Source organism: Galeopterus variegatus, unplaced genomic scaffold (assembly GCF_000696425.1).
Source record: "Galeopterus variegatus unplaced genomic scaffold, G_variegatus-3.0.2 Scaffold1119, whole genome shotgun sequence".
Taxonomy (NCBI): domain Eukaryota; kingdom Metazoa; phylum Chordata; class Mammalia; order Dermoptera; family Cynocephalidae; genus Galeopterus; species Galeopterus variegatus.
In genome coordinates, this window is record NW_007727230.1 from 10,958 (window position 1) to 32,045 (window position 21,088).

Sequence of the window (21,088 nt, forward strand, 5' to 3'; positions counted from 1 at the left end):
ATACAGCTTTCCTCCAGGAGCAGCAGTTCTTCCAGGAGTTCCCAACTGTAAATTCCTCACCAAGACTCCACTTGCCTCTCAGCCAGGGCATAGAAATGGGATGATTTCCACAAACCATGTTTATTGAGGGATAATGTACCAAAGGAATCATTAGGGTTGGTCTCTATCTCTGTGAGGCTTCCCAGTAACTCATCCACAAAGAACACTACCCATGTGAAGGGTCTGATCCGATGAAGTGCTTGAGGCCACCACGGCAGCTCAGCCAGGTTCCCCAGGGCCAGTGTCCACGCCAGAGCAGCCAAGTTCATGCTCCCCCTCCCCTCATCAGGGCCTGTTCCTCCAGAACTGTCCAGTCTTTCTGCCAGGCTCCAACCCCTCCATCTTCAGCCCTTTGACCAAGCAACGAGGGAGGACAACTGGGAGGGTGGGGGGTTGGAAATAACTGGTGCAGCGGCTCGGCACGTGCAGAGGAAAGGGTCTCTGCCACTGCTACGATGAAGGGAATTCTCCTTTCTTCTCAAAAAGCTTGCTTTGTTTTTGGCATTTCCCCAGCTGACTTTTTTTCAAGTGGGTTGCTCAGATCTGACCTCAGAGAAGGCCAAACTGGGTGCTGCGGGGGAAAAGAAACAAAGCACACTTGTGAGAAGTAGTTCAATAATAATAGCAGCAGCCATTCACTAAGTGTTTTTCATGTGCTTGGCCCAATACTGAATTTCACGTGCATTATATCACTTGATCCTCACCACCCAGGATGTAGGTATTATTATTCCCACTTTAAGGATAAAGAAACAGGCTCAGGAGAGGCTCAGTTACCCGCCCAAGACCATCTAGCTGCTAAGTCACAGAGTCAGTATTTGGACCCAGGTCTGTCCAACTCCAAAGTTTGTGATCCTAACTACTGTGTGTACAGCCTTAGAAAGGGGAAATAGCATGGTGTCCTCCACGCTTAAGTAAATTTAATCAATCAACAACAGCAACAAAATCAATGGTTCTTTTTTACTCCTGCTCCCTAAAGATCACCTCTATACCTGAAGTCTCAAACAAGTGGCCTGTAGTCCCAAGTTCACTTATTTAATTAGGCACATAGTTTTAAAATGACTTGTTCGGCCCTTGAAGGCTTTTGCGTTTGGGGCCCTGGCCTCTGATCACACTCACTCTATTGGACCAATTCAAGAGGACAGAGGTGCTGTTTTCCGCAGAGTCTAAATTGCAAGCACCTAGCACTGAACATGGGGAAGGTGGCTGTGAAGATGACTGTCATTTCTATATTATCTTTACCTCAGAGATTTTCTGCAAACAGTGTCACTCTGGTGGGTGACACACAGCAGTAACCGTAAGGCAGCTGTATCAGCAGGTCTCTAAGAGCCAGGATGAGGCCTGGCAAGTTACTGTGGCATCACATGGCAATAACAAGAGAAAGTTGTAGGAGGAAAATGATTCTATTCATCTGCAACTTCAGAGTGGAACTAAGGTTTCACTGGGTGGAACCAGACAAGGTCTATGACCCCACACTTCCCTGGCAGACCTTGCTCTGCTGCAATCAGCTGGGAGTCATGTGTCCTGTGCTGGTGTGACAGGAACAAACACAGCCCATCATTCCACAGGCAGAGGAGTCTAGCCTTCCTGAACCCAGCAGAACACTGCTCCTTAATGGGCAGGGTGCCTATAATTAGTCTACAAATAGCATCGTGCTCACTGCCAGCTAACTCCTTTTATCCCTACCCCTACTCACTAAACAGCTAGGTGCCTTTTCTATGTGCTGAACTTCCTGGGGAGCTACAGAAATCTGAGCAAAGGGAAAGTAGGAATCAGACACCATATTATCACATGAAATACAGCATGCAGCCTGCCTGGCAGTTAGATTATGTCAAAGTATATTAAGTCACTGAATATACCCTACTTTGACAACTTCCTACTTTTGACAGGAAGGAAAACAATCCCCTGCAACACAATACTTGTTCAAGGATCCCATCACCCTCCCTTTATTAGGTTTTGTTTAATTGCAGCTCTACTGATGATGCAAAGTTACTCTCTACTCCCAATGAAGACCATTCTTCACCTCTTCTTACTGCTAAAATCAGTGATCTCTAGTGATGACTTTTAATCCTTGAGATTGGATATGAAGGCAAGTTTGATATTACTCTTCTCTCTAGCAGAGCTTCAGTTTCTCAGACTTTTCTACTATTTAGAAAAATCTCTGCCCTAAGCAAAAAACCTCCCCAGGTTACCGAGCCATGTCCACCACCCACAAGCTTGCCATATCCCTAGCGACTCCTTCTCCCACCTCTAGACACCTGGCTCAGCTGCGGCCCAGAATCATTCTCACCATGGTCATGTAGGTAGCCTCTGATTTTTCACTTGGTTCTTCTTCCTCCATCACCTCCTGTGCAGTTATTGAGAAGTAAATGTGTTTCTAGAGGGGGGAAAATGGTACAAAAGTTTTTTTTAAATTAGGTAAATGTTATATGCCAGAGAAAAGTCCACTTACTCCTATTTGCAGGGCATCAACCAGTAAGTTGAGAGTGTTACTGAGAACTAGAGAATTATCATCAATAATGATAATCCAGTCTTCAGTCTTCTTGAAAATTAACAGCAAAGAGCACTGTCTTAAGAACCAAATTCTTTGCTTCAAAAGCCAAATATCTTTGTTTAGATGGACATTTAGGTAGCAGCAGGGAATCCTTATCTTGCTAAATGATTTATATTCTGTGTGTATTTTCTTTGAATTAGAGTCATGGCAGCATGGCATTAATCAGCAGCTAATTGTCATCATCCCTCTCAGAGGTGGCAGCCCTCTCTGAACCTCACATCTGTGAGGCTGGTGACACTTCATGATTCACAGTCCTGTCACTCTTTGGGAAAGAAAAGTCATCTAGTGGCAATTTTCTCCCAACATGGTGCAGGGGCCTCCAGAAGAGGCCCACTAGATAGAAAGGTAACTATACAAAGAGGAGTTTTTAAAAGAGAAAGAAGGGGGTGGGGGGAGAGAAAGGAAGGAAGGAAGGGAGAGAATAGGAGTTAGAGGAGATTAATCCATTTCTCAGCCACAAGTAGCAATTATTTATAAATTCGTTACAAACCAACATGGAGGAAAAAGTTCTTCTTGGTCCTCTCTTTTCTACAGGTCCCTGAATGTTTAATCTTAACCATTAATTCCTTAACTCCTGAATGTACCATAATTCCCCCTCACATTTACACAGTGTCTTGTAGATTACAAAGCACTCACATGTCATCAATTTACTTGAGCCTTACAATAACACTGTGGCCAGCAGGGCTAATATGTTTGTCCTTTTCCTCATTTTACTGATGAGGCTCAGGGAAGTGGCAGAGCTCTCTGACTCCAAGTCCAGTGCTCCTTCCTTGGCCCACTATGAGGATCTGCTGCCCAGGCTGGTCTGGCCCAGCCCACCCCCACCCCACTCCACTCCTTATAGGGAGGCTCTTATTCTAGTGTAAAGGTTTCTTAGGCCCCTGCTGTGTACCAGGCACTGGCCTGCGAGCTGAGACATAAGACAGGTAAGACACAGTCCCAAGGGAATGATAATAGCACCTCCTGCATCTACTTAGTGCTTCGTGCTGGTGCGTGTGTCCGCCTTCCCCTCACAGGGCACAGCGGCAAAAGGGCAGAGTTCTTCTCTCACCTCTGGATTAGCTTTCTTTGTGTTGTCCAGGCTTTTCACCAAGGCTGTAGAATTCTCTGGACTGCAAGGCATGAAAATCGTGTGGAATTAACCAGCAGCACTGTGTATTCAAGGTTGCCTACACAAAACCTTGACATAGCTTTGGGAAAAGAGAGACCCCGAGGAGGAACTATGCTCTCCAGACTCCTGCAGCCAGTGCTGCCCTGCTCATCTTGACACCTGAGAAGTGGGGCCCTTCTAGAGGAGAACAAGAAGGCATTCTGGAGATAGTTTAGGCTGAAAAACAGCTTCAACTTCTCTATTATCACTCTAACAATTTTCTGTGCATATGGGAGATACACGTTTAAGTGCATGAATAGAGAGCAGCCATGGGAATTAGACTTCAGCATCTTCCTGCATTTCTGAGCACTAGAGATATGTAGGTGAACCAGCAGGGGGCAGCACCAGCACAGCAAGTCACCAGTTCAAAGGGCTCCCGGCCTCTCCAGGGAAGGCCCTAGCAGATTTATCCCCACAAACACCCCGCCCAAGCTGTGAGCTCCCAGTCCTTCCCTGCAGGGCCCCTTGGCCTTTGGTCTTGTGATCATTTGCCAGTGGGTATATGAGCACTTTCTTTTTTTCTATTTTGACCTAAGGCAGAGCTAAAAAGAAAACCACACAAAAAATCAGGGTTAAAGCTAGGAAAGAAACCCTATTTTTTGTCTCAAAATGGAAATATTTTTATCATATTTTCTATTATAAAGTTGTATATTCTCATTGTAAAATTATTCAAATAATACAGAAATGCAGACAGGTGGAAGTCGAAGTTCCCCGTGAGCCACTCACCGCCCTGAGATCCATCTTCTCTTTGATCTCAAATACTAAACCACTATTCATATTTTAGAATTACCCTTCCAAACCTCTCTCAATGCAAGCATAAGTAAGCTCACACAAGATATACTTAGAATATACACTGCTGAAGTGAGCATTATTTTCTTTTTTATAAAAATGAGATCATACATAAGCTTATATCACTGCCCCTTGGATATCTTTTCATGTCATTGCATACAGGGTTGCACAGTATTTAAGTGAAATACCAATACCTTCCTGACAGACATTGACAATGATTCCAATTTTTAAGTACAAGCAATGCTGCAGCAACCATGTTGATGCACAAATCTCAGCATATCAGTCTATCTCTTTAGACATGGAAATGATGTTCTTCATTTTGAGGGAAACTGAGGCCCAGAGAAGGGAAGTAAACTGATAGTGGAACCCAGGTTGTCCAGCTCTCAGTTCAGTGCCCTCAGCATGCCCAGAGCAAAGACAGGCTAACCAAGTTCAAAACCAAATCAGAGAGCTCTGAGGTTGGGAGTGCAAACCCAGAAGGCATAGGTGCTTTCTGTAGAATTTACGTTCCACTGGGAAAGCACACCCAAAAGTCAGCATACTTAGTCCATGGAGGCCTTTCCCCATTGGCACTATTTCAACAAGAGAGGACATTTGCCCTAACAACGTGTGTTATCAATAGTTGAGTAAACTGAGAAACATGGACCTGCAATAGCCAATGAAACGCTGGCATCCGTGTCAGAGTATTTGGGCATTTTTGAGACCCTGAGAGAACTGCTAATGAGATTTAGTCCTTTAAAAACACATTTCAACAATAATTCATTTAGAACCTGAGGGCATCCATTCAAAAATAGCCTCTCATAATCAGAATGTGATCCTTGGGGCCGAGCCCATGGCGCACTCGGGAGAGTGCAGCGCTGGGAGCACAGCAGCGCTCCTGCCACAGGTTCGGATCCTATATAGGGATGACCGGTGCATTCACAGCGCTCACTGGCTGAGCGCAGTGTGGCCGGTCTCAAAAAGGACAAAAAAAAAAAAAAAAAGAATGTGATCCTTGAAATAAAACTACCGGCAACCCTCAAGATCCGAGCTTCTATATGAAGCATATGGTGTGGATGATTCAAAAATCATGTTTCAGGGCTGGCTGGTTAGCTCGGTTGGTTAAAGTGCAGCTTTAGAACACCAAGTTCATGGGTTTGTATCCCCATACAGGCCAGCCACCAAAAAAAAAAAAAAAAAATCATTTTCTCAGGCAGTGATGGTACCATTATAGTTCTTGCATAAGATTTACACACTTAATTATGCTCTACTTAGATCCCCATTTGTAAGGGAGTTTGTGATCTTTATATTCTGTCACAGCGAATGAGGATAGGGTAGGAATGTCCAAGTCTTTTTAGGGGCACAGTGAGCAATGGAGGTGATGACATCTATATGTGACAACCACAGATGATTCCATTTAAAAACGCCCCCTTCTGTGAGAATGGCACAGTTCACTCTCTTCCACTTTGGGTTAGAAGCAGTCCCGCACCCCCAGCCTCCCAACCCAAGGGGTGGGGCAACCCTGTACCTCTTATTCCCATGGGTTCTCTTCACGATCAATATCAGAACAGGGAGCAGGAGAATAGTGGCGCAGACAATCCCCACAATGATCACCAGCTGATTTTCACCCAGGACCTCAGGTCTAAAGGGTGCAGGGGTCACCAACACTTGGGAAAGGAGAAAAGCAATGAGAGGGTCTTAATACTCCAGAAAAAAGCTGGGAACCCCGTCAGTTCTATACCAAGTAGCAACAGCCAGGTCAGGAAGCAGGGGGAGAAGGCTAGACTCCACCCCATATGGGGACACTGGGGACACTGTCCCCCTTAGATTGAAAAACAAAGTCTGACCCTCTTGCTTACCCTGAAAATGTAGATTACGGTAGGTGGGAAAAGAGGCTAGTATTTTACCTATAGTAGAGATTCCTTCCACATCAACAATTCTATTTTAAAATGTGATTTACCAAATGACCTAGAAATAACAGTCATTTTAGAGGCTGCTGATCTTTCTATGGGAAAGGGATTGTTTTCAATAGAATCCATGCTACAACACTCAATTCCATGACACCAAGTAAGGCCTTTCCTTGGAGGCACTTCTGCCCATGTGGCACCCTTCAGTCATCTCCCCAATTCACTCTAAATACATATATCAAGCACTGCCTTGGTGTCCGACATCACTGAGCAGGGAGGATATAAAGACAAATGATGCATGGTCCCTGCCTCCAGAGAGGGAGACAAACATGTGGACAGAAAATCACGGGTCACTATAGTGCAATGACAGAAGTCTGTGTGGGGGACAGAGGGGCACAGAGGAAAGGGTGCACAATTCCGTGTGGAGCAGAAGATGAGAATTTGCCAGTAAAAGTCTTAAAGGAAACATCTGGTTTGTTGAGCAGACAATATGGACAAAGACAGAGGGGATGTTATTCGCAAGGTCTGGAGGCTGACAGGATGGTGCTTTCAGGAATTGGAAGTGGTTCCATGGGTCTGGCGCAAAGGTCACATCTGTGAGTGTGGTGGGGGATGAGGCTGGAGCGATGATAGGGCAAAGTCAGGAGGGACCTTGACTGTCTTGCAACCAAGAATTTGGTGGTGGGGGATGAGGCTGGAGCGATGATAGGGCAAAGTCAGGAGGGACCTTGACTGTCTTGCAACCAAGAATTTGGCTCTTTTTCTGTAGGCAATGGAAGAACCACTGAAAGGTTATAAGAGTGGGACAGAATGTTCCGATTTGTGATTTAGAAAGATGGGAGCAAGAGCTGCATGAAAAACGAGGGGTGGTGGCTGAGAAAGAAGTGGAGACTGGTTAGGGGCCCATAGTCTGAGCCAGACATAAAAACAGCCAGCACTAAGGCAGGAGCAAAGGACTGGAAGTGATACAGCTTCAAAAGTCAGTAGCAGAAAGGACAGGACTTGTTGACCTGTGAGATTAGGGGTCACGTGTGAAGTATACTAACATTTACAAAGCACATGTATTTCACAGGGCCTAGTTTCCAAAGCCCTGTAGTTTCACGTTTAACCTAACTTTTAAAAATTACATACAGAAATGTTAAGCTTGCAAAAGACAGGAAACTTTCCCTAGGCTAAAGTCTCTAATATAGATAAAGAATTATAACACAGCAAAGTTGCTGGCTCAAGGACAGACAAGTTACTTGATTGTTATGTAAACATACTATGGAAATTGCTGTAGGGAAAGAAAATGTTTGCTAAGAACAAGCTTTTGTTGGTGGGTCGACTTAACCTTTTGCAAATTGCATTATGGAATGTCACTTTGTTATTTCACTGATGTTCCAGCTTCTATTGTTAAACTATACTTAGCCATAACTCCACTTATGTTCCTTTTCTGTAACTTCCTGGTCTGGAGAATAAATACGGGGAGAGAACCCCAGTTCGTGGTTAATTTCCCAAAGGAGGAATGCCTCTCTCTTGAGAGTTCCAGGAAATTAACCCCTTTAGGGTGTCTCACTGCTCAGAAGGAATGGGCTTTGAGTAATCCTTTTTGCATTTCCGTCACCCCGTGTGAGGCAAAGCAACAGTCACGGAAAGGAAAGAAGCAAGCACAACTCTCAGGCACCAGTTAGACAACTGTGTAGGAGGGGTGGCATTAACCAAGGCTGGGGAGAGGTGGGCAGGGGTAGGTCTGGACAGTTTGTATTTGCAGGATCTGTGGAAAATCTGGGTGGGGTTGATATATAGTCGTCCCTCAGTACCCTAGGGGAATTGGTTCCGCAATCTCCTGTGGATACCAAAATCTGCAGATGCTCAAGTCCCTGATATAAAATGGTGTAGTATTTGCATATAATCTACACACATCCTCCTGTATACTTTAAATCATCTCTAGATTACTTGTAATACCTAACACAAGGTAAATGTTATGTAAATAATTAATATACTGTATTGTGTAGGGAATAATGACCAGGAAAAGGTCTGTACATGTTTAGTACAGATGCAATTTTTTTTCATGAAGATTTTTGATCCATGGTTGGTTGAATCCACAGATGTGGAACCCATGGTTACGGAGGGCCAACTATATAAATACAATGGTGTCCAGCATAGAATGTATATAGGATATAGCATCCAATGCTGCTGAGGTAAAGAAGGCTGAGAATAGGTCATTGCAATGCAGCTGGTGATCTCAGCTAGAGCAGAGGTAGCAGCAGGAGCCAGAAGGCGGCACCCTGGGAGATGAGACAAGAAGACACCAAGTGCAGCCCTGTAACAAGGTATCTGGCTGGTCGAGAAAGAAACATGTAACTGGTTGTGGCGATGGTTGCACAACTTTGAATATGTATACTAAAAACCATTGAGTTGTACACTTTAAATGGGTAAATTTACAGTATATGAATTATATCAAGAAAGCTGTTTTAACAAAAAGAAACATATAGGATGAGAGCTATAGTAGATAAGGACACAGGTAAGAGGAAGAATTGAGCGTATTTATATGAGGAATGATAGAAGCCAACAGAAAGTGACAGCGTACAGAGCCAGATGTGAGGTTCCTGAGAAGCAGGAGAGGGGTCCACCTGAGCACAGGGGCCAGATAAGCCCAGGGCAGAGGGAGCTCCCTCTGCCTCAGAACGACAGGGCAGAGATAAGAACGGGGCAGATGTGAGATGCTGGTGGGTGGGGAGGATCAGCAGTTGAGTGAGTGCCCAGTGGTTTGGATTTTCTCTGCATAGTGGAGTTTTAAGTCTTCTGAGAGTGAAGCACACACAGGGAAAATGGGTAAGAGATCCATCTGGCCTGCTTTCCTCTCCAGCTGGGACCCTTTGCTATTAACAAAAAGGTGCCTCCCTAGGCTTAAGTCTCTGACCTGAGGTACTGAGGTGTGTTCCATCCTCACCCCCATCTCCCCCACCCCCAGCCAACTACAGCCAACTCCTGAAGGCCCTAGCGAGAGAGACAACATCCACAGGCCACATCCTGACACCTAACTGGGTTATGGTTTAACATTAACCCCTCTGCTTGTCAATCTCTTTCACTCAACATGATTGAGTACTCTACACACCACTGGCCTTGATGTATGCTGCTGGTATACGGAACCTTTGATCACAAACCCTCTACATTTTTTGTTCTGGTACCTTCCTGTTTTCTCTCTGTTCCTTTCTGCCTCTCACCAGCTCAAAATCCTTGCACTACAGAGCATATAGCATCTCCCTAGAAGCCAAGTAAAAATGACTTTGAACATCAATTCCAATCCATCTCTGAGCTCCTGTGTGTTTACATCTGTAGGTTACACTGGCAATGATTAGGGTCTGGCAGAGAGGTGGTGTTCACTGAATTATAGCTCTCTTTTCCTTGGCCTAGCAGCAGGGCCAGGAGTAGGGTGAGGCAAATGAGATACCTAAGAATCCAAATTTAAGGAGCCATCACTGTCAAGGTGGTGCAAGTAAGGCTCCGCACCTGAGAGAGGTGCTGCCTTCAATTTTGTATCCCAGGAGACTCTCTAGATTCACTCTAGTCCTGGCCCTGCCTACCAGCTATGAGGTCCCTTGACTCCTCCCCAACCAAATGTAGATACTTTGAGGCTTTTTCAGGATTACACGCAGCACGATGGTTTTCCTGAACTCCGTCTTCCCCAGGTAGATACTGCAGGTGTAGATTCCTCCATCAGATTCCTTCACTCCTTGAAGTAGGATGGACCCATCATTGCGGGAAATGTCCCCCACCAGGTTTACACGGTTCTGGAAGCGGCCCCAGGTCTGGGGATACCCCAGGGGAAGGTTGAGTTTGGGATGATAGCGTAACACAATCTCTTCCTAGAAGGGAAAGGCAAAAAAAGTATAAGATTGTGAGAGCAGGGAGTGGGGGGATATCAGGACCACAAGGCCCTGTTATGTGAAGGCAGTGCAGGTATTATCAGAAAGTACAGATGACACAAAGTTGTGTACACACACACGTATGCATGCGTGTGGACTTGTGAAGGAGATCATCAAACCATGAGCAATTGTTCCATCTAAGAAAAAAATGAGGAAAGTGGGAATGAGAGATTTTCACTTTTGGCACTTCTCCAACAGGCACCTGAAACATGTCTAAAACTGAACTCCTAACTTTCCCCCAAACCAGTTTCCTCTAGTCTATCCCACCTTAGTAAATGGCAATTCCTTCTTCCAGACACTCAGGCCAAAAACCTTGGAGTCATCCTAAATTCCTCTCTTTCTTGAACAACTCACATCTAACCCTTCAGCAAATCCTGTCACCTCTACCTTCAAAATAGATCTCAATCCAGCCACTTCTCACCTCCGCCACGGTTGCCATTCTGGTCCAAGCTACCTGAGCTCTCACCTGGATTCAAGCTTCCGTACTTGTCTCCCCACTTACCCCCACTACAGTCTATTCTCAGCAGATGAGACTAAAACTGCGAGTTATATCATGTTATTCCTCTGCTCCAAACCCTTCGGCGGCCCCCCATTTGTATGAAAAGTACAAGGCCCTACATGATCTGCCACATCCCCCTTCTCTCTGGCTTCGTCTTCTCCTTGCTCTTCCCTCACCTACGTGGGTCACTTCGCTCCACCACACCGATCTTGCTGCTCCTTGAATACAGGCCTTGGGCCTTTGTAGTAGCTACTCCCTAAGACTGGAAGATTCTTCCCCAGACGTACACATGGTTCACTCCCTCACTTCCTTCAGACCTCTGCTCAAAGGTCATCTTTTGGTGAGGCCTCTCTGAACACCTAGATAAAATAACTACCACAAAACCCTGCTCGATTGTTCTCCATAGGTCTTACATATTATATAATACCTGATGTATTATATATTTATTTCTTCATTATTTTACTGGGTGTCTCTCTCCATCTTCACTGTAAGTCCCCCATCAGAACAGGGGCTTTAAGTATTCATCCCATAGCAGATGCTTAAAATTTACTTGTTAAATGAATGAGTGTTGGAATTTTTTATAAAGGTATGTACATTTTTAAAAAGCTTTTAAGAAAGAGTAATGAGTATACAGACACCAACATAAATGGAGAAACGTATTCATCCCATAGCAGATGCTTAAAATTTACTTGTTAAATGAATGAGTGTTGGAATTTTTTATAAAGGTATGTAGATTTTTAAAAAGCTTTTAAGAAAGAGTAATGAGTATACAGACACCAACATAAATGGAGAAACCTGGCCCATAACCTCTTGTCTCTTGTGATTCAAATTCACAACCTCAAAATGTCAACTCTCATCCTATTTTCTGCTGTGAATCATTTGATGGATGACATTTAAATGCATGACAAGCCCTCAGGGGTGAATCTGGGACTACATATAATTCCTGGTGCTCCACAAGGATGGAGCATTTCTTACCTACTCAAATAGGAATCAAATGAGTGTAAATGACTTTGTGAGAGGGATGGCCTGGAATATGTTTTAATTTATAAAAGTTAAATCATTTATAAACTTTTTACCTTAACTTTTATTAAGAACAAGTCACCTGGGTTGTCCCTCACAACACATCTGGACTCATAAATACAACACCATGCCATGGTTGAGGTCTACTGGTCTAGTGAACTTGCTTTCAGTTTACTGCTTTACAGAGTTCCCATGAAATACCCCTCGCCCTGGCCCCCAGGACCTATCAATCCTAACATCTAAAGCACGCATAAAGATGAAGAAAATTCCCTCCATCACATAAATGGGACAATGGAGCACGAACAAAAATTCATATACTAACCAAAGTAAGAATGTAATCATTCTTATGCCTAGCCCGTAGCGTTCTTGGCTAGGCCACAAAAACCAACCCCCTCATTCTCCCATGGACTCTAAGAAGAGAAGGGAGAAGGAAGTAAACTAAAATGCAGTGGCCAAGTCACGTACAAAATGCTTTACATATACAATCTCACATCAGCATCTTGACAACCTAAAAGTAATGCATCATCACCATGATCATCTTCTTCATCATTAGAGACATCTTTCCCACCAGGAAACTGAAATTGCCCAGCCAGATGGCTGAGCTAGGATGAGGCTCAGTTCTTTGAGCTCCAAAACCCAAGATCTTGCTACACCACCCTCCTCATGGCATTAGATGAACTGAGTCTCCCTCTCCCTGCTCTGTCTTGACACTAGCAACCAGGGGCTTGTACTACACAGCAGTGTTTCCTCTTTGTTACCTTGGCATGCTCTTCTGAAGAGAACATCCAGTCTACCATGGTCACATGTTTCTCTTCCGTGCTCTGGAAAACACATCCCATCTGAATTGAATCACCCACATGGACCATGAGCTCTGGGGATAAAATAGTAAATCAAGTCAGACCCAAGGTATAATCTACAGAAGTCAAAAAAATTTCTAAAAGGGATCACATTTAGCCAAAGACCCTCAGCAGCAAAAATCACCCTCACCACCAAACACTGTACATATCCCCTCCATAGATGATCCAGATGATTCTGTGTAGACAAAGTACTCAGAGGCCCCTTGCTCAAACCAACACGGAATCCTCAAGGGTAAGAGAATACCCTGTAAGTGCCCACATATGGCAACTCTGAGGGTTTCTGCTGTCTTCGTACTGAAGTAAATACTTTCTGGTTCCCTTTAATTCCCTTCTTTTTCCCCTTTCCAAAATTTCTACCATGAACTCCAACTTCATGTCAGTTTGTACTAAAGAAAGTACAGAAAATCTCAAAGCCCTCACTTTCTGTTCATCAACTTAGATACCCACACCTGCTTAGCATAAACAGGAAGTGGAAAGTTATAAAACTCTCATTCTTAGATCTAACCCACCAGTTCTTATAACTGAAAAAAATGAATCATGGGTAACTTTCTTCAACTTCTTTCATTCTTTTTACAAGTTATCTTAGGACTTGCTTAGGACTTAGTTCTGGCTTCAGTACAGGTCACAAGACTCCTTGCTAATTAGGTCAAGACAGTAGAGAGCTTTCCACTTGACTTTTTTTTCTGTTTCAGTCCTGCCCCTCTCATCCTCAATCCCCCTTCCCCTGCATCTGGCTTTCTGGCTCCTAAGTTTTTCCTTCCAACTATTTGAATTGAAGTAGGAAAATGACAGAGAAATTGTAAACTTTGTAGAAAAAGTTATTGATGACCACAAAAATGGAATTTCCATGTGGGAGGGGACAACCTCCACATAGCAAGTTGAACAACTTTCCACTGGGCCTTAGGCAAAATTGTAAGGGGTTGGATCTATTTCCATTCTGGCTGGAAAGGAAAATACATACAGGTTGCACCACCAGCTACTGAGGAAATATCTGACTACCCTAACTTTGTTCCAGCTTGTCTCCATGGCTTTTTCAACTCTTGGAATTGGCTCCATTTGGTACTCTCTCCGTTTCTTCTAAGCAGGAAAAGGTACCCATTCTGTAGGCTATGCTTGTATAGACAAGTGTTCAGGCACAGCATTAGTGACCAAAGGCAGAGAGGGGAAGCTTAAAGAGAATCCTGGGAGAACACAGGCATCTAATTTGCTCCTTCTTCCTGGAGAACCACAGCTTTGGAATTAAGAGAAAAATGGCAATTTAAAAAGTAGGAAACATTAAGAGAGGGGCCAAAGGCCACCTTCTACCACACTATTTTTTAGAAATCAGATTCATGTGGTGGACACTAATTCAAGAATTTCATTCATTTGACAAATGTTTATTGATTGCTTTCTCTGTGCCAGGCACTGTACTCAGGGCTGGTCAGGGAACAAAAAACATAGACCCAGGTGAGCAGGGAGATGCAACTGAACAGGTGTGATGAGTGTCACAAAAGAGGAAGGCAGGGTGCTCTGGAGGAGCTCATTCACAGAGCTGCGTAGCTAAGGACTGCAGCTAGCTGGCAGGAGAAGAGGAGCCCCAGATTCTAGCTCCCTAACTAGATTACAAGATTTCCTGAGGCCAGGGACTATTCCTTCTATCCCACACTCTTAAAGAATGCATCAAGTTCTGTGGCTTTCAAACATTTTTTTTTTCATTTACATATTTTTATTTGAAAATGTTTATATCAATACAGTGAAACTAAATTTTAGGGACACCGGATGTCATCAGTTTGAATATCATTAGTTTATTATAAAAGAGACATGGAAATTATGTACGTGAGGAAGGGTGTCAGAACTTCAGTGGAATGGGCGGCTTCATGTGATGCCATTTCAGTCAGTACTGATGTATTTCAGTCTACACACTTTCCAAGCATGTCACCATCTCTAAATGAGAAATGATCCTTGTCATCTAGAACTACTTTGGTGCCTCCACATTCTGGAAGAAGGACTTTACCTCCAGCTTTCAGCTAACTGGAGGGATCTCTCCACCATTCCCTTCAAAGCCTGATCCAACAGCCAGTACTGTTGCTTCCAACACTTTTCCTTGAGATTTTTCTAGAAGCATAGTGCCTCCTTGGGTTACAGTTCTGGCTGCATTCCTTTCAACCAATACTCAAAGAAGGAAAGAAACTTTCTAAATGCCTGTTCTGCCATGACTCGGGCTGCCACAGCTCATACTCTCCATTTCAAACTGTTTCAAAACAGCAAAATCCTTTCTTCAAACAAAATATTACCTGGCAGCTCAATAAATAAAATAGGAAAAAGGATAAGGACTGTGGGTGCAATAGAGGTGAAAGCCCGGGGTCCTATCTGCTAGGTCTTCGCCCAACCCCCCGTCTGCCCTGTTCTCACCCTTGTGCTGCCTCAGGAGCTTCAGGGTTCTATAGAGCACAATTTTAAAACCACTAATCTACTGAAGCTCTTCCCTCCATTTATAGATGGAAAAATAAGGTGCAAAGAAGTTAGAGAGATCTGCTCATTTCTTTTATAAAACCCCCAGCACAGCTAACACAGGTAACTATAAAACATAAACACCAATGTGAATAACCGATGGGAAGTATGACAGTGTAGTAAAAACAACATGGACTTTGTTATCAGAGGCGCCAAGTTATCAGGGTTCAATTACAAGTTAAGCCATTGAACAAATATGTGCCGTAGTCAAGTCACTTACCCTCTCTAAGCCTCAGTTACCTCATCTGTAAGATGGAAAGAACAATACATCCTGCACAGGGTTTTCATGAGGAACATGTTTAAAGTAATAACAGCCGGCCCGGTGGCGCACTGCTACAGTGCACCACTTGGGAGCGCGGTGGCGCTCCCGCCGAGGGTTCGGATCCCACATACAGACCGGTTCCCGCTCACTGGCTGAGCGAGGTGTGGGAGCAACACCGAGGGTTGCGATCCATTGCCGGACACGAAAAAAGACAAAAAGGAAAAAAAAATAATAAGAATAATTTTGGGCCGGCCTGTGGCTCACTCAGTAGAGTACGGTGTTGATAACACCAAGGCCACGGGTTCGGATCCCATATATGGGATGGCCGGTTTGCTCACTGGCTGAGCGTGGTGCTGACAACACCAAGCCAAGGGTTGAGATCCCCTTACCGGTCATCTTTTAAAAAAAAAAAAAGTAATAACAAAATAATCATCATTATTTTTATTTAATAAAATAATTACTGTCATTTATTGAAAACTCACTCTGTGGTAAGTACTTAGCCCAAAGCTGGCGTTTGCTCAACAAAATCAGTTCCCTTACCTCTTGGACATCAAATCTCTTGTCCCTCTAAGTGAGCATTCACGTACCTTTGGGCTCCTCTGGTAGCACATACAGCACCACTTCTTTCTTGAACACTAGGCTCTCCCTTTCCAGGCGGATTTCACAGGTATAGGTTCCCTGGTCAGCCTCTTGCACATCTTGGAGCAAGAGAGAACCATCATTGTGTAGTAAGTCCCCCACCAAATGCACACGGTTCTGGAAGCGCCCCATAGGCACACTGAGGTTGGCGTAATAGTACAGCACATATTCATCCTGTAGGGCCACACAGTGTTGGAGACAATCATAAGAGGTGCCAGACCTAGGAGTCTGGATGCAACAGACCCTGTCACATGGAGGCAGCACACTGATCACCGCTGTCGTCATGATCAAAAGGTACTTGCCACCCAGTTAATAAATGTGTCAGGCAATATTCTGACTTGCACAAGGCTCTGTGATTCACTTTCTACAAAAACAAATGGAGAATACAGTCCACACATTTTTATTTCTTACAGTTTAAGATAAAATGTAACACCCACTCTGAAGATCACTCTGGGGTTTCAAACTCAAAACTTTTGAAAACCATCTGTCACTTTCACCCTGTTTTCTGCCATGGCCCCCAGATTAGACAGCATTCAAATGCATGATCTAATGCCACTGGTGTGAGCTGGTGTCAGGACGAGAACCCCCAGCCTGGCGTTCTGGCTGCCACCCTCCTCGGAGCAACACAGCATAACACAAAAGAAGAAATGGCAGGAAATGGCTACAGGCTGAGAGGGGGAGCCTGGGGGAGTTCTTATTTCTACTTACACCACAGGTATATATCCCTCTTATAATAAAAAAAAGTAATAAAAATTTGAGTGAGAGTAGCATTATAGGGATAAGACAGAATATGCTCTGTTATATTTCTTTTGCCAGTGTTGGGCTTGGGACATATTTCACAAATGCACCTGACATACCAGTGTCTCCACAGAATCTCTAATGAGGCTTAATACACTGTTTCTTACTCCAAAGAGCTCCGTGAAAGACCCTCACCAGCCATGCTGCATCTGCTAATCCCAATACTTCAAGCAGCCTCAAAGGAGGAAAAGACTTCTCTGCACATAAAGGGGCGGTAGAATACTGAAAGAATCTGCCCCTCTGCCTCCCACCACTGCCGAAAAAATAATTGTGACAATAATCTTAAGCCTAGGTCAGAGCTCTTCTCAGTAGACCAGGGGAATTGCCCCTCTCACCCATCTATGCTACTTTACAAAGGGCAGGAGACAGATGAAGGAAACTAAAAGAACTTCATGCACATGTCTCCCATCAGCCCCTTAGCTACCTGAAAGTTAAGCATTACTATTATCATAACTACCTTCCTCTTCAGAGATCAGGAGGCTGAAGCTTAGCATTCCCAACTTATTACACAGCCAAGTGGCCAAACTAGGCAGAGGCCTAGTTCCTTATTTTTTTGGCAGCTGGCCAGTATGGAGACCCAAACCCTCGACCTTGATGTTACAAGGCTGTGCTCCAACCAACTGAGCTAACCAGCCAGCCCCAAGGCCTAGTTCTGACAAGCTCCAAAATCCCTCATTCCCTCTGTCCTGACACCATAAGCCCAGGGCTTCTACTACCCAATGACATTTCCTCCTCGTTACCTTGGCATGCTCTCCTGGTGACAGCATCCAGTCTACCTTAGTCACACGTTTCTCTTCTGTGCTCTGGAAGACACATCCCATCAGAGCCGAATCACCCACATGAACTGTTAGCTCAGGGGAGGAAATGATCAAGTCCTTCAGGCCCAAAGAATAATCTATCGAAGTCAAAGGCAAGAGAATGCATCACTTAGACAAATACCCTCAGCAACAAAAATCAGTATCAATTACCAAGCACTATACACCTCCCCTCCCTCGATGATCCAACATAGACAAATTACTCAGAAGCCCTTCACTCAAATCAACATGGCATCCCAAGGGTAAGAGAAATATCCTCTAGTTACCTACATGGTCAAGTCAGTAGGGTTTGCAATCTTCATACTGCAATAAATGCTATCTGGCTCCCTTCTCCTAGCTAGCCCTTTCCCCCTTTCAGAAATTCCTCCTCCCAACCTTTCTAAAGAAAGAAGGGAAACCCTGAAGTCCCTTCTTTCTGATCAACTTAGACACCCACATTCACTTACCATAAACAGGAAACGGGATGTTTCTTGCTCTTAAGTTTCCCACTAGTTCCCTATCTGAAAAACCAATTCAAATTGTTTCCTTCCTCTTTTCCCTTTCTTTGGTTCCTTTATAAAAGCTTATTTCTGCACAGCTGGAGAATTCTGGCTGTAGTGCAGGTCCTTGTAAGTGCAGGTCCTTGTAACTAGGCCAGTACAGAACACAGCTTTCCCCTTGAATTTCCCTTGTGTTTGCCCTTTCCCTGCCTCTCCCTCCAGCTCTGCCCTGGCTTTTCAGCCTCTGGGCCTTTGCACACATGGTCCCTCCCCTCCACTATCTGTATTTTACTCAAGTAATTTCAAGAGATGACTAAAAGAGAAAACCATTACATGAGTATTTCTGTGTTCACAAGATATGCTTTATGCAAAGAGACAACAAAATAAAAAAGACACATTTAGATGCTGCCCACTTTTTTTATATAAGAGGAGCCAAGGGAACGCATATGGGAATCAACAGGGAACGTGCCAGTCTTTCATCCAAGCTGTTTCCCTGAGAGAAGAGAGCTAGCTTCCTGCCCAACAGCAGGCTCACACAGTGGGGAGGATGGAAAAGAAAACATATAACTCCAAACCCTTTGCAGGGAATTATTTTGAAAGAAATCAAAATTAACTCCAACAACTATTTGGAACTTTCCTGTAAGGAAGAACTGAGCAACTCTATGTGCGGTTAAAGGTATAAGAAATGAATTTAATCTAATATTAAGAGCACTGTAAGTAGAATTAAATGAAGAACTGCTAGAAAGCAACAACAGCAACCAAAGCAAAGAGAAACTAATGTCTGAAGGGTAATCTTACTAGAAAATGGTTGAAGAAAAGGAGACTTTCCACAGGGAGGAAAACCTCTCCACAAAGAAGTGCAAAACCCCATGAAGCCACCAAGCCATTACACATAGGGGTTGAGTTGGTAACTCTGGGATAGAAGGGCAAAAATCTACAGGCTGCTTCATAGACCTCTGGGAAAATGTCTAAATACCTTCTGAGATAGTTATAACCCTGCTTCCATGAAAAGAAATCTCCAGCACAAATCATTTTCGTGTGTGTGTGAGTGTGTGTGTGAGTGTGTGTGTGTGTGTGTGTGAGTGTGTGTGCGTGCATGTTTACTCACACTCTATATTGCCAGAAACTGGAGCAAAGGCAACCTAGTGTGTGTGTGTGCGTGCATGTTTACTCACACTCTATATTGCCAGAAACTGGAGCAAAGGCAACCTTCTTGTGTACTTTGCTGAGTCAGTATTTAGGTCATCATCCACAGCTCAAAAATTAATAATAAAGGGAAAAATAAAAGGCTATGAGAGCAAAACACCTACTTAATTTCTTCTCCCTTCAGAGCTATATCCCTGAAATAAAGAGAAAGAAAAGAGGGAAAGAAGGATGAAGAAGTTAGAAAGTAGAGATGAGCAACAGGGAGCAGCTCTGAGCAGCTAGGTAAGGTACAAACAGAACACTCCAGCGCGAGTCAGAGGAGATGGCTTGAGCAGGCTTCTTATGAGGAAGTGGAGCTTAAGAAGAAATCCAAAGGGTAAGGAAGGCTTAGGCAGGCTTGCTAGGGTGAGGTGTTGGAGGTGGGGAGGGAAGGTTCTGGGTAAAGGAAACCACCACAAATTGGGAAAAAGCTCAGTGCATTTGAGGAACTGCAGGAAGGCTAGCATGGGTAACACATGAAGACATTGAAAGGAATTCTAGGCCTCTCTTTGGTAATTTCAGTTCCTGATCTGAGACTAGCTGTAGGTTTAAAGATAACAATTTAAAGTACAGAGGTACCATGGAGAAATTTTCTCTGTATCACACAAGAGGGTCCTGTAACACCCAGTAAAGACCCAAAGGTATTCTATTTCTCAATAGAAACAGAGGAATATTCAGCTTTCCAAGAAAGCATCTGCAACCAGCTTCTTACACAGCTGTTTCAGCAAAGCTATGAAGTTCTAGGTTAGGATTTCTGTTTTCAACAAGCCAAGGAGAAGTGAAAATCTATAAAATTGGCTTTAAAAATGTACAAGACTTAACAAGAAATCAAATATCCCCCTGGGTCTCTTGGCTTCTACTTACCCAATAACACTGGAATCAGGATGAGTTTCAGTGGACAAAACATGTTGCTCTCAACTTCTCAATCTTAAGAGGGGAAAAAATCAAAAATCATGTCAATAGAAGTTCATTAATTTAACAAACCGATAGCAGGTGCCTATGCAGGCCAGCCTCTGTCTGGGGCACTGGGATGCAGCACTGAACATCAAGACAAGATCCCAGCTCACTAGCAGTTCACATATGGGGGGAGATGGAAAAAAAAGAAGCAAATGAATGAATGAATAAGAAAATACCAGATGTCAATAAGTGCTATGAAGAAACAAAACAAAGTGGTGTTTGGAGAGTCACTTGGGGGGCTGCTTTAGATTGGCTGTGAGGGAAGATTAGATGAAAGTTACTTTTCAAGAGAAGAAAGGCAAATAATTGCAGGGTGCTCTTGAGATGACAATCCTAGACATTTTACAACCTGAGCATTTTACACAAACAAAAAAGTACAGGATACCCACTGTAAGGAAAATGGACAAATGGTCAGGCTCCCTCAGATGTTTGGAATCTTGCTGAGCATGACCTAGCCCGTAAATATGTTAATATTTATATGTAAATATGTTAATTGCACACATGTGCCCAGGTGTTCCTTGGTTATTGTCAGACTTAATTGTGCATGTGCACCCAAGTGTTCTTTGGTTATCTGACTGGCACCCAGGTGTCCCTTGGTTTATCTGACTTAAATATAAAGGACAAATGGCTTTGATCCACAGTGGATTGTCAGACTTAATTGTGCATGTGCACCCAAGTGTTCTTTGGTTATCTGACTGGCACGCAGGTGTCCCTTGGTTTATCTGACTTAAATATAAAGGACAAATGGCTTTGATCCACAGTGG

General features: G+C 43.9%; 1 protein-coding gene and 1 pseudogene across 1 annotated transcript in view; both read right to left on the bottom strand.

Annotated features, from left to right (window-relative positions):
* Positions 1-517: 517 nt before the first annotated feature.
* The window catches only part of LOC103592264 (junctional adhesion molecule-like), a 26,423-nt gene continuing 5,852 nt past the window's right edge, over positions 518-21,088 (bottom strand). The window contains exons 2-10 of the mRNA XM_008574910.1: positions 20,232-20,294; positions 17,629-17,783; positions 16,039-16,264; positions 12,601-12,713; positions 10,026-10,263; positions 6,037-6,175; positions 3,594-3,702; positions 2,327-2,413; positions 518-610 (exon numbers count right to left, since the gene is read on the bottom strand). Coding sequence (XP_008573132.1) covers positions 518-610; positions 2,327-2,413; positions 3,594-3,702; positions 6,037-6,175; positions 10,026-10,263; positions 12,601-12,713; positions 16,039-16,264; positions 17,629-17,783; positions 20,232-20,274 — 1,203 coding nt within the window. The 5' untranslated portion in view covers positions 20,275-20,294. The remainder of the gene's footprint in view (positions 611-2,326; positions 2,414-3,593; positions 3,703-6,036; positions 6,176-10,025; positions 10,264-12,600; positions 12,714-16,038; positions 16,265-17,628; positions 17,784-20,231; positions 20,295-21,088) is intronic.
* On the bottom strand, positions 14,589-14,892 carry LOC103592263 (annotated as a pseudogene).